At 44.4% G+C, this 12,558-nt stretch overlaps 1 protein-coding gene across 2 annotated transcripts in view; it reads right to left on the reverse strand.

The window, feature by feature from the left end:
- Positions 1–4,110: 4,110 nt before the first annotated feature.
- Positions 4,111–12,558, reverse strand: part of LRRC8D (leucine rich repeat containing 8 VRAC subunit D) — a 51,011-nt gene continuing 42,563 nt past the window's right edge. For both annotated transcript variants that reach the window (XM_035333931.1, XM_035333933.1), the window contains one exon: positions 4,111–9,273. In XM_035333931.1, the coding sequence (XP_035189822.1) occupies positions 6,701–9,271 (2,571 nt within the window). In that variant the 5' untranslated portion in view covers positions 9,272–9,273 and the 3' untranslated portion in view covers positions 4,111–6,700. The remainder of the gene's footprint in view (positions 9,274–12,558) is intronic.

The raw sequence follows: 12,558 nt of genomic DNA on the forward strand, positions 1-12,558 counted from the left end.
TTGGAGGCCACCCCCTCAGGAACACCCCACGCACTGCAGAGAAACCAAAAGAGCAAACCCGAGTAGCAGTCACCTGCCCCTGAGTGAAGGCACCAAGGCCTGCAGCACCCTGGTTCTTTTCCCTGCAAACCTTCAGGCCAAAGTCACAATGGAAAAAAGAAATGTCTGAGCCCTTCCCACGGGGATGCCAGGCAGTGGGTGTGTAGTGAGGGTCTCTGCAGGGCCACCCAGCCCAGGGTAAGCAGGAAGGCTCAGAGGCAGAGGTACCCGAGGGGTTTAGTGGCCCTGCACTGCTTGTCCCCAGGGAGGCCCCAGCTGAGGTCCTACCATCAGCAGCACTGAATTTGTCAGACTCAGTAAACTGAGAGAACTCAGGAGAGCAGCAGGAGTGGCGAGTGTTAGGAAACAAACACGCCCAAACAACACATGAAGAAAGGCTGAAGGAACGGGTTTAATCTAGAGCAAAGAAAAAACCCAAGGAGCACAGGATGTGTTTGCTGCTGAAGGGGCTGTGACAAGGTCAGTCTCCAGGTGCTCTCCACACCCATCCTGAACAGGGTAAGAAACGCCCAACCCCAATTCCAACAAGCATCGGGGAAGCCCTTGGGACACAAAACAGTGGGAACGTGTGGAAATTGCTGCCTACAGATGCCACAGGATCCCTTCCCAGCAGCTCCCCTGGGCTGTGAGAACTGTGGGGGCACCGGCCCTGTGGGTCCCCTTCTGCAGCACTCCCTGGGGTGGGAGCTGCGGCCTCGCTGGCTGCCAGGGCTCTGGCCCCCGAGGGCACCGCCTGCCAGCTGGGGCAGGGACAATCCCCTCACGAGGGGAAGGTGCAGCTCGCAGGACAGGCCTGGGCCCTGACAGCACCAGAGGTTTCCCTGCAGGGTATAGGGGTGGCCCCCAGCCTGGCTGTGGGGTTACGGCCGTGTGGTATTAAGCGCTAGGGGCTCTGCAGGGCAGAGCTTATCACAGATACTGGGGCAGGAAAGCATGCAAGCAGCAGTGACACAGGCACACAAAGGCCCTGAGAGACAGAGGGGAGAGAAATGTAAAAACCCAGATAAAATGAAAACCAGAATCTCAGGCTGTCCAGTGACTGAGCTTGCCTTTAGGCACGAGCAGCAGGCAGGATTTTGTGCAGTCCTTCCAGAACTTCTGAAATTTCATGCTCTGTGTGTGTGGATACTCCATAAGGACTGTTGATGCCCCCTCCCACCCCCCCCTTTTTTTTCTTACTGTGCATTTCCTGCTGTTATCATGATCCCTATCTTCCAAAGCAAATGCATTGCTTGGCAGCACGTTGCATTCAACAGCATTCCCTTTATGTTGTAGCTGGGGGCACAATCCCACATGGCATCTCCTAGAAATGACGTGCTGGGAGGAGCGAGGTAAGTCCAGCAGCACCGAGGAGCCCCGCTGGCAGTGGCTGTGGCACCCCAACCCTCTCCCAGCCCAGCTCGGGCAGCTCCAGCAGCATTGCCTGCAACCAACCAGCCAGTCTGCCCCATGCCTGCAATCTTGGCTCCAGAGACACGGCAGGAGGGTGTTAGGGAAAATCCACTTCTAAAAACCACCTGAAACAGCAGAACTACCCAGAACTGGTTACCAGAACAGCAACATGTTCACACATTTATTCCTAATGGTCTATGCAACCCAATCCCAATCCACGATTCTGTTGTTTATGGGCACAACATGTTCACTTCATGGGAACAGACCTGCTCTGTGCTGGAAGGCTTCCTGCAAGAGACTGTGGTGTTAATTTAGAAGATGGCATTCTTCCCAAACAGTCATTATTAAACCAATAACCCTACATTACCTCCAGCATCAAGGGGCAACGTGATGTTGGAGGCAAGACAGAACAAAGGTCCTGGCTCTAGCAATTGTAAAAGAGCTTAGGGGCTGTTCTCTTCAGGGAAGGGAGAGATGCAGCCTGGCCCAACTCCAGTGCCTGTGGTTTTAGCGACCCCCCCACTTCAGCTGCATTGTGTGGATGTGTACAGTTACAGAGCTGCCACTTCTGCACCCATGCCTGGCTGAATCACAGGAGCGGTTTTCATCATCTCTCTGCCAGAAGCAACATCTCCCATGACTTTTATCGTGGAATGGGTGCATGTTTGTAATCAGCCTGGAAAATCTGTTTCTGAGCTTAATTCTAGAGCCTCATCTCTGCTACAGAAACAGCTGTACTCAGTAACACAGCTTTCCCTCCCTTTAACAGCATGAGGAATGACTTGCTGTCCTGGGAAATTGGTCACAGCATAAGCCCTCAGGGTTTTGCAACATTAGTGCTCGCTGCCTTTAGTTTAAGTGCTGAACACACTGTACAAGCACAAGTGGACAGCCTGAACTGGGAATGACTGGGAATGCTTCTGATAAATTCACCAGTCATTCATGGTACCCTGGGAACTAACTACATGGTAGTCCATGCCACAATTTTAACAATTCACCATGGTAGAAAAGGGGTCAATGCCAAGCTTAAAAACACTAAAGATTTTTTCTCAATTCTTTCAAGTCTGGTAACCTTAAGGACCACCTTTTAGCATGTTCCTAAAAAACAAAATAAAAAGAGAGAGAGAGAGAAAGAAAAACACCCTGATAACCATTTTATTTAGGTGCCTCCACAAGATTTAGTTCTGAAGGAACAGACCAGCCAGGCTCTGAAGCACACTAATGTCAACCTTCAGCCTACAAGGAGGCAGAGCAGCCATAAGCCAGCGTGGTTGCCGATGGACTTGCTGTCACTGGAGAATGCAACTTTTTGCATTACACCTGTAACAAAACTGGGGCTCATTAATACAGCACTTGTGCTTCTCTCAATTATTCATGTATTTTACATTTGTTAGAGAAGCCCCGGTTTATAGACAGGAAATGTGAATCTTTTTGATGTCCATTCTCCCAGTTGAGGTGAAGGTCAGGGCAAAACCAGAAGTAGGCCCCAAGTCATGGGTGCGCTCTTCTGGCTTTAGCTTCCCTCCTCAATGAGGACCGAACAGCCGTGCCATTCTCTGCGTTATCTTCAATGCCAGCTGTTACACGGGCAGTAATCCCATCCCACAGAGCGACAGCAGCCCTGAGAAGCCACCCTCAGCTCACTGCCACTGCACCCAACGGGCTCTGCCATCCACACTGGAATGCCTCAGCAAATTCAAGGCTCTTTCTCACTATTAGCATCCACGCAGGTTCACAATCCACACCTGACAGAAGCCTAATTTTTGCATGTTAACAACATGCTACAGATTTACTCGGGATTGTCATCTTCATGCACACAACTCCCTGTCTTTTTTGAAATTTGAAATCCTACAAGAGAACAGGATGATGGTCAATGCTATACCTGTAGGAGCTCCTCACTTGTTTGACTTCAAGTAAAGGAAAGTCAGTCCAACCCGTTGCCTTCAAGCAACCATTAACGCCATTCATTTTTGAGCAGATGGAACCCCATTCGAAAAACAGCTATTTCTTTAAGATTAAAATATGCAGTAAGTGATACTTGGGGTGGAGCAGGGGTGGGTGGGAAGAGTGGACTGCCCCTGATGAGACATAACCTACAGTGTCTGGGCGTCCCCCCTTGCTACAAGAAAGCAGCTCAGGACTGCAAAGCCATTTATTTTGCAGTAGAAAGCCTTTCATTAGTGTCAGCATCCTCCTGTACACTTAGAGACTTAATGCCTGCTCAGAAAAGCAATAGCTCATTTTGTATCACAGGAAGCATCTTACAAATGGACAACTTATTGGAAAACCCAAGGATCTTCACAGAAATACGTTGCAGCAGCAGAGGCAAACAGCGTGGGCATCTCCTACTTCCCCTCATTTAAAGGAACAACCATTTTTCTTCCAGGGCTGTGCAGATACTGTGCAAAACTCCACTAGTCAAGTAAAAATGGTGGGAGAACATTTAGATTATGTAGATGAAAAAAGAATCCCATCTATTCTGAAACACGGTGCTCTAGTTAGAAACCATACCCACAGGATTTTCTAGGAGCAGCTCCTCATACCTCCTCCTCTTTAAATCTACCGGCACCAAAGAGCAAGTTCAGCATAAGACACTTGAAATCAGAGACTTTACTATGCAAACACATTTTTCCCCATTAAAAAAAAAATAGATAAGAGGAAGATATAAACATCTTATTTATTAAATCAAATAGAAATGCAAAATATGTTTCACATGCCTTACATGGAAAAGAGATGAACTTCAAAGACCTTAAAGCAAGACTGTGTCAGTGGACACGCAGGAAACAGGAACATTATAAACAGTCACAAAGAGGAGGAAGGACTGGGGAGGGAGGTGACCTGGGGAAGATGGATAGTTCCTCCCCACTCTGAGAAAACTCCTAAAAACAAGAATGGAGTTTATGCTGAGTAAGCATCACAAGCCTGAAATTAATTTTAAAATGTACATATTTTGGAGGAAGTTGTCTAAAGAAGTACAATTGGCTAATAACTAGTCAAACAGTGATCTTAATTATTTATACCATACTCATATTAAGAGAACATGGGCTTATTTTTGAACATCAGTAGGGACAGTAGGAGCATCAGAAACAAAGAAAGCCTTAAAAAGTAGGATCAATCTGTGGCCGCACTGTGTGACACTGCTGTTAAAATAAGAAAATACGAAAAATAGAACTATTTTTCTAAATATTAATGACTTTGTCATCCTCCAACTCTTCCTCCCTCCTACACAAAATTTCTAGGAAGCTGAAATAACAGCCAACAGCAAATACAAGGCATACACCAATATTATATTCCACAGTTTTTCGAAGAGTCAATAGTCCAGCAATTTTAAAGTGATCTATGTGCAAAAAATAAACATGAGTTTCTTAAAAACAGAAAAATTCACTGCAGCCTTAACAACTCCTACTTAAAAAAATAATCTGAGAATTAGCACAAAAATTTCTCAGTGGAGGAAAGATCAGTAACTGCGAGTACTCTGCCAAACCTGTGACTTGGTGTTGCAGAACTGTCAGCATCCCAAGTTTAGTACCTGCTGGCAAGGAGCAAACAGACTATATCCCCAAAAGAAGTGGGAAAACCACTGATCATAAACTGGTCTTCTGATACACAGACATATGGTGCAGGTATGTATTCAGAGACTGCTACCTACAGCCAAGAACAGTCATCCCAGCATGACTAATAGTAAATGACTGACAATAAAGTGTGCAAGATTCGTAAGAGCAGTTTTTAAAATGCTTCTGACTGCTCAGTGCCCCTAGGCCCAAACTATCCCCGCGCTAATAGTGGTGTAAGTCAGGGCAGCTCTGGTTAAGTTACAGTAGAAATCACTGTGCATGAGGATTTCTGTGTGAGAACGGTCTCTTGAATGACAGGCTAGTTCGGTCCTGACCACACTACAATAGGGAATTGTGTTTAAACTATGAGTAATCGCGTAATCATCTCCCAGCATAGTACTTCTTTTCTGCACACATGGAATGTAAATGGCCGAGATTTACAACTGATGATTTTGCAGATTTAATGGATTGTATTTCTCTAATGGCTTTGGCAATGCAAACTCAGTTAAAAAAAAGACCACGAAAAACAAACAAACAAAAAAAATCCCACGCTCACTGCTGTCTGCTTTTTTCTTTATTTGATGACTTATCTGGCACACATTTAGGGTTTTCTAACAGTGCGTAAGTGTTCAAAAACATCAAATTACTGGGGCTGGGGGAGAAGGGTGGTCCTATAGTTAAAGTGGAAGATAGGCTGCAACAGGTGATGAAGCTAAATCATGTTTGGGTAAATTCTAAGTCTTAGTCTCTGTCATTAGTCTAGAAAATAGAGCACACAGCCCAGTTTCTAAGCAAGGGCTGTGAAACAAAACAATCACCAACTCTTGTAAAATGTCTTGAATTTCCCCGATGAAAACTCTGAAGAGGAGTGAAACATGAGCAGTAAAGTCACCTGCTGTTTAATGACTCCCAAAGCCACCATGCAGAACTGTTCAAGTGTCAAAACTATCCCCAACCTGAAAGCCCAGTGGCACTAGTCTCCCTTCTACCACCCATTGCTGCTTGGGACAGAGGAGTGTTATGGAAGCTGGGGGAGATCAGCTGTGGGGATGGGACAAGGCCTCACAGCTCTGAAGGAGTCACACTGGATTACAGAACAAGTCACATCCAAAACCATGAGGCCTTAAGGATGAAGAATGAGGGCAAACACCTGGCCTCATGCAAACCACATACCTTAGTACAGGAAGATGGTGGTTCTGCTGCAGCCTGAAGCACAGCCAAAACAGTTTCGTTTGCTGCAAATGGCTGACACTAACACCACACACCAACGTGTTTCAAGTGCTGCAAGAACCATACCGTATACAACATTTATCTTTGTTTTTCCTCCTGTAATGCACTAAGATCAATCCAGACCTTAAAGAATAACTTGCATAGTAAGAAAAGGTCATCAATTTAATCATTTACTTTAAGCAGGCAAGCAAATTTGTAAACATTCAAAAGCGGCAGCATCCAAGTTACAAACAATTTAAGGAAAAAAGAATTGAGATTATTAAGGTTCTTTATCCTCTCAAAAAAATTGGAAATAATCTTTTAAAACACTGCAAACATTGAACACTCGGTTACATCTCTTACAATCCTGCTAGTAGTCCTGCCTTCCAAGGAATTCTGCGTTCTAAAAATGCATGGTCTCACAACAGCCATACTTTTCAACATTTGCTGTTTGGAAGTCAGCTACTCGAGCATTTCACCTCAGCTTAAATCCCATTAGCAAAGGGAATGCTTGTGTCTTGGTTCAATACCTCTTTAACTTCCGAGGGCAAAGTGTCAAAGAGGTGATCTTCCACGACAAGCCCGCTTTTCCTGAGAAGCTGACACTGCCCCAGTGTGGCTGGCAGACGGTCTAAGCAGTTTCCCTTCAGTTCCAGATGAGTCAGCTGCAAGAGTTGACCAACTTTATCTGGGATTGAGGTAATACAGTTTTGTCCCAGACTCAAAGTCCTCAACTTAACACATTTAAATAACTGTTTTGGCAAAACATCGACTTTGTTTCCCGTGATGTGAAAATGCTGCAGATTTTGAAGCAAACCTATTTCCACCGGAATCACTGTAATTGAGTTGTAGCTTACATCTAAACACCTAAGTTTCTGTAAACTGAACACTGCGGCTGGTAAGGATTCGAGTTTGTTATTGGAGAGGTAAAGAGACTCCAAGTTCTTTACGTGGGTAATGGAGGAAGGAATGTTAACTATTTTATTGTGCCACAGTTTTAAACAAGTCAATCTTTTTAAGTGCTGGAAACTGATGATTTCTTCAATTGTGCGTATGCTGTTTGACTTTAAATCCAGTTCCTGTAAGTTAGAGAGGCTGAAGATGGCATGAGGAATTCTTTCCAGTTCACAGTTCTGCAGTTCCAACTCTGCAACATTCATCATTTTCTTAAGGCTATTCAGTACCACGAGCTTAGTGCCATCGTTATGAATTACTAGTTTTGTTAGATGTGGTGCCACATCTGTGATATTGGGGGGAATTTTGGTCAAATTGCTCTTCACATGGAGAATTTTAAGGTGTCTCAATTCTCTGAGAGACTCAAGCCCTATCATTTTATTGTTTTCAGAGTTCAAGTTGCCTATCAAGTACAATTCACGGAGGTTTTTGAGCAAATACACCCACGCAGGAATTTCTGCGACATCTGTGAACTTCACATAAAGGCATCTCAAGTGGTCCCGGAGGAAGCTGAAGGCCGTCTGCTCGACCTTTGCAGGGCAGTGGCACAGATGAAGCTCCTGAAGATTTGTCATCTGGGAGATTTTTGCTGGGATTTTCGCTTCAGGAATCAGCTCCAGTTTTAACACATCCAGATCTGTCAGATCAAAGACTGCATCGGGGACCCCCGACAGCATGAAAAGGTGCAGCTCTTGCTTATCCTGGGCATTGCGGGACACATGTTGCCGCAGCTTTTCAAAAGTCCATTCGTGGTTTAAACTGATTTCGCGTAGTTTGTTCTCACTTACCTCTGACAAAAAGACACCAAATCGCTTAGAATACAGCTGGTCGTACTGATCTACCATATGCAAAAGAAATGCAAAATCGTTTTTCACATCAGGAATATCACTGAAGCTACTCTCTTCTCTGACCTTTTCAAAAGAATATTCTTTTAAGGGTATTCGGAACAGCCAGAAGAGTGTATAGAGGCAGATAAAACCATAGACACAAATGAGAGAAATATAGCTGATCAGCAGCTTCTTCAACATGTAAGCCATATTGTGTGTACATTCAAACTGTGTGTAGCCAATCAGGTGTTCCACTTTGGGGTTGCAGATGTGTTCAAAACTAATGGTGTTGACAAAGTTCGCGGTATAGCAGAGAATAAATATGAACTTGAAAGTCTTGATGATAGTCTGGCCAACATAGAGCTTGTAAATCAGATCGCTGTCCTCCACGTGCGCCCGGAACTTACGGACTTTCTCAAAGAGCGCTTTCGCTTGTTCTCCATCTTTCTTGTCTAAAATAGTGACACTGGGGACCTCGATCATCGGCTTGTCAGCTGAAAACTTGAAGCCAGACTTTGTTATCATGGGAGTGCTGGCACTTGGGCTTCCTTCATCGCTGCTAGTGGAAACGTACTTGGGCAGGGACTGGGCACCAGTTAACCTCTGTTTGTTCTCCTCAGAGTCCTCACATGCTGTTTCAGACAGTGCTTTTGTAGTCCAGGGGGACTCAAAGCACTTCCCCAATATAGACACAAAGTGCTCAATTTTTGAGCAGGTCTTGGGATACTTGAACCAAAAATTGCTACTGACTATTAAAATAATGGTATGGATGAGAACAAGATAGGGAAAATACTTTGAATACCAAGGAAGAGCCAAATGATAGCACATCTGGTTAATAAATACATATTGCTGAAAATCCAAATTTGTTTTACGGCCTGAAGAATCCTTCTGCTCCTTCTTCAGCTCCTGACCTGATTCAGTGGGTTGATACTGAGAAGAGGTAGCTCTGCTCAGAGGTATATCTGGTGTTACAGTAGGGGCACTTCCAAAGGAAACCGTTCTCATTGACGCATCTTCTCCTTGACCAGTGGTTGTTTCAACAGTGGTAAAGTCAGCCTTCCCTGATGTGCTGGGTTGTGCTTTGGAATTTACAGTTGACTGCAAAACTGGCAAGCAGACCACCTGGTCTTTGGTCAGCTGCATGGTTCCAGCAAAAATGGCAACCATTAACATAACAACCGCTAGATAATCCATAAACACATCCCACCATGGTTTCAGGATACGATAGGTTGGCTGGATGTCATTGAGCGATGCAACTTCTGCAAGGGTAAACATTCCTACAAGAAAACAAAACCAAAATCAATATTGTTGACTGGTGAGCAGATTATTTTACTATTTAAAAAACAATCACACCATGACACGCAAATCTTCAAAAGGTTTAAGTTCTCATAAGGTTTTGTTGCATGTCACATGTTGTCCATCACTCCATTCAACAGGGTACTACTCTCAAAGGATATGTACTGAAACAGCACATTATTTTAGCATCAAAACTGAAGGAAGGCTCCTCACTTCAGGTCAGATGATATTTATGTAGCTTTGCCACCTCACAGTACAAGCACCAAGGTCTGCTATGTGCAACTGAAATATCTAAAAGACAGGTGCCGCAGCTTATGTGGGTTAACAACATGAACAGCAACAACTGGATCCACTGCACAAAATCCGATTCTGTAAAAACGACTGCTCGAGTCTTTGAAAACGTGAAATCCAGCATTACTTTTTTTTGGTACTACCTTGCATTTATACACAGAGTAGACAATGTTTGTTAGATGCTCTGCACGTTGCTCATCTTACACAGTGCATTTTAGGTCTCTCATTACATTGTGAGCAAGGTCTCTCATTTCTTTTTGTCTAACACAGTAACAGTCAGCATCTCCCACTCCTTGCAATTCAGCATCCATGTTGATTAACAGATGGATCGTCTCCCTGTCTTTAAGTACCAGCACACAAGTGAAAGTCTTGCAGTTACTATGTGAAAACTTGGCACACAAATTTTATTTTCATTTTTTTAAATGTGTTTGGATGTTTTACAGTGACAAACCACTACGACTTGTTTACCAGTACTTTATAAAAATCTTTTTTTTCCCCCCAGTCAATGAAGAAGTAACCCTCCTGCAGTCAAAAAAAAAAAAAAAAATTACCACCACCATCATAACCCACAACAAAAGAGCTAACCATGAAGAAAAATAATGTCTTTAACTTTAAAAGGAAAATATTTTTTAGATTATCATCACAGCCTGGTGATGGTGAGCTGATTAGCCTAAGATATCCACAGGAACAGGCTATAAGGCTTTCACTTTAATGTTTTAATGTGAATGTATGCACTGAGAGACAGAAGTGGTGAACTGGTGATAATCTAAACCTCTCTGCAGCTTTAAATAGCTAACTTTGCTTTTTGTTTTGACAAAATCTAGAGGATTCAACTTATCTTTTTTTTTTTTTAAAAAAAAAAGCTTCCTGTGCAAGCAGGATGTGGTAAAATTATCACTTTAACTGCTGAACTCATGACCCAAATTTGCCATTTCTGAAGTAAAACAGGCAGCTTGTATGCACACATGGAGTGGGGAAGGAGACAGGATGTACATTATCACTTGGAGCCTGAATCCCTTTTGTTGACAGAACAGCTTAGCAGAACACAAGATCACAGCAGGGGGTAGAAAGATGCCTGAGATTTATTACATTAACTTGTAGCATACCAATTGGTACAGACCTGCACCTTGCAACCCCAAAGGACAGTGCCACAGGCGATGAATAGACAGTGTGATGGTTTGATTATTCTAGCTCACATTTCTTGTGATCACAGACCCCAGCACGGAGCTCACAGTGCTGGGATCCACAGGGAGAGCCCTGCTCTGCTCCCACGAGCTCTTACCAGCCGTGTACCTGCCCGACGTGGGGCCTGACGGGGGCATCCCTGAGGAGAGGCCAGTGTCTCCCCACAGCACTCAGCTCACCGATGCTCCACATGGTTGTGAAATGTAAGAGTTCCAGTTCCTCAGGGAATGGGCAGAAGGAACTTCCAGATCTTTCTTTACTTATTTTCCAGTGGGAAAAGAAACGTGCAATACTCTTCCCCCACCAGACACAAGCTGCTGGGGTCTTGCTGTGCTCCCTGCATGCAGCATGGCCTCCAAACCTTCCCCACTTGCCGCAGCAGCACCAAGGGGCACAGCGCAGCGACACCCGCAGCTGTCAGAGCCTCACCTTGCCCTGCTCCACTTCGCTGCCGACTCCCCATTCTCTTTCATGTTTCCCGTGCTTACCTAGGCTGAGTCACTGCCTGAATGCTTGGCCTGCAACTGCTACCTTTGACATTTAACAACTATAACAATTGTGGGCGAAAGAATAGCATTAGTCATTTGTGCTAATGGGAACGGACGGATATCAAAGGACCCTCCTAACTCTTAAGGCACAATTGCTACCTGCCCAGGAGGTGAGCCACAAAACAGCAGCACCTTCTTCCTGCATGGATTTTTTTTTCTTGCAGGCTCTCATGCATCTCTAGGCTCCTTTTACCACGGTCTTGCTCATCGCCAAGAAATTCCCCTCCACTCAGCTGCTCGTGCAATTGTTCAGCAGGAGAGCAGGCAGAGCTGAGCACCAAGCGAGGACAAGTCATGCCCGCCTCGTGCAGCCGTGCCCCAGCATACGCAGCCATGCCACCTGCAGGGAAAGGTGGCAGGATGGAGAGCAGGGAGCAATGCCGTGACTGCTGTAACATATCTGTAGCTGCTGCTTTCCTCTTGGGCTAGCCTCTTCCTAAACTTTGCACTAGCTAACTGTGGTAGAAGTTATGTCGCTGCAGTTTGGGACAACTGGCAAGAGCTCCTGTCACAAAATGAAGGTGATTTTTCTTTGCTTTTGCCACAAGAACGCTTGGATAAAGCACTGAAACCCAAGCACTGCAGACCTGTCTGCTCCAAGCAGCTGAAATAATGGAAAAGAATGAGAAAGCACAAAGTGGTTTTAGCTAGAGACTTAGGAAGAGCAATTACAGAAGGAAAAAAAAAAAAAAAAAAAAACACTAAAGCTAAAAATCACCTCTATCAGACCTCTGTTTTCCACATACACCTTTTTTTTTTTAAAGTTAGAAAACGTGACAACTGGTATAATCCTCTTCGTTAGGCTGTAGCCAGCGTGATACAACAGGAGCTTTACATCCAATGCTCTGAACGCATCTTCTCCTTAAAGTTACCGGCACTCACAAAGGAACTGCCGTTTTGGCAGAGATCAGCAGTTACAAAACACATTAAAAAAAACTGTGTGGTATTACTGCCTAAAACCTTGTGCATCATAAAAGAGAGGCAGACCTTTTTCTGGTTAGCAAAATCATTTCCAGGAGCTGAAAACAGGTTTCCCTCCTGACACGTTTGAGATACATAAATGCTCTGAGCCTTAGAAACCAAACTGCTAACTGTAAACCTACACACAGTCTAAAGACATGTTCTGACTGACGAACTGCAAATAGAATTGGTATTTCTCCCCCTTAAATACATCATTACATTTATTGGTCTTTGATTTTACTAAATTACTAACCATAGAAGTTTTACTAAATTACTAACCAT

Source organism: Oxyura jamaicensis, chromosome 8 (genome assembly GCF_011077185.1).
Source record: "Oxyura jamaicensis isolate SHBP4307 breed ruddy duck chromosome 8, BPBGC_Ojam_1.0, whole genome shotgun sequence".
Classification (NCBI taxonomy): Eukaryota; Metazoa; Chordata; class Aves; order Anseriformes; family Anatidae; genus Oxyura; species Oxyura jamaicensis.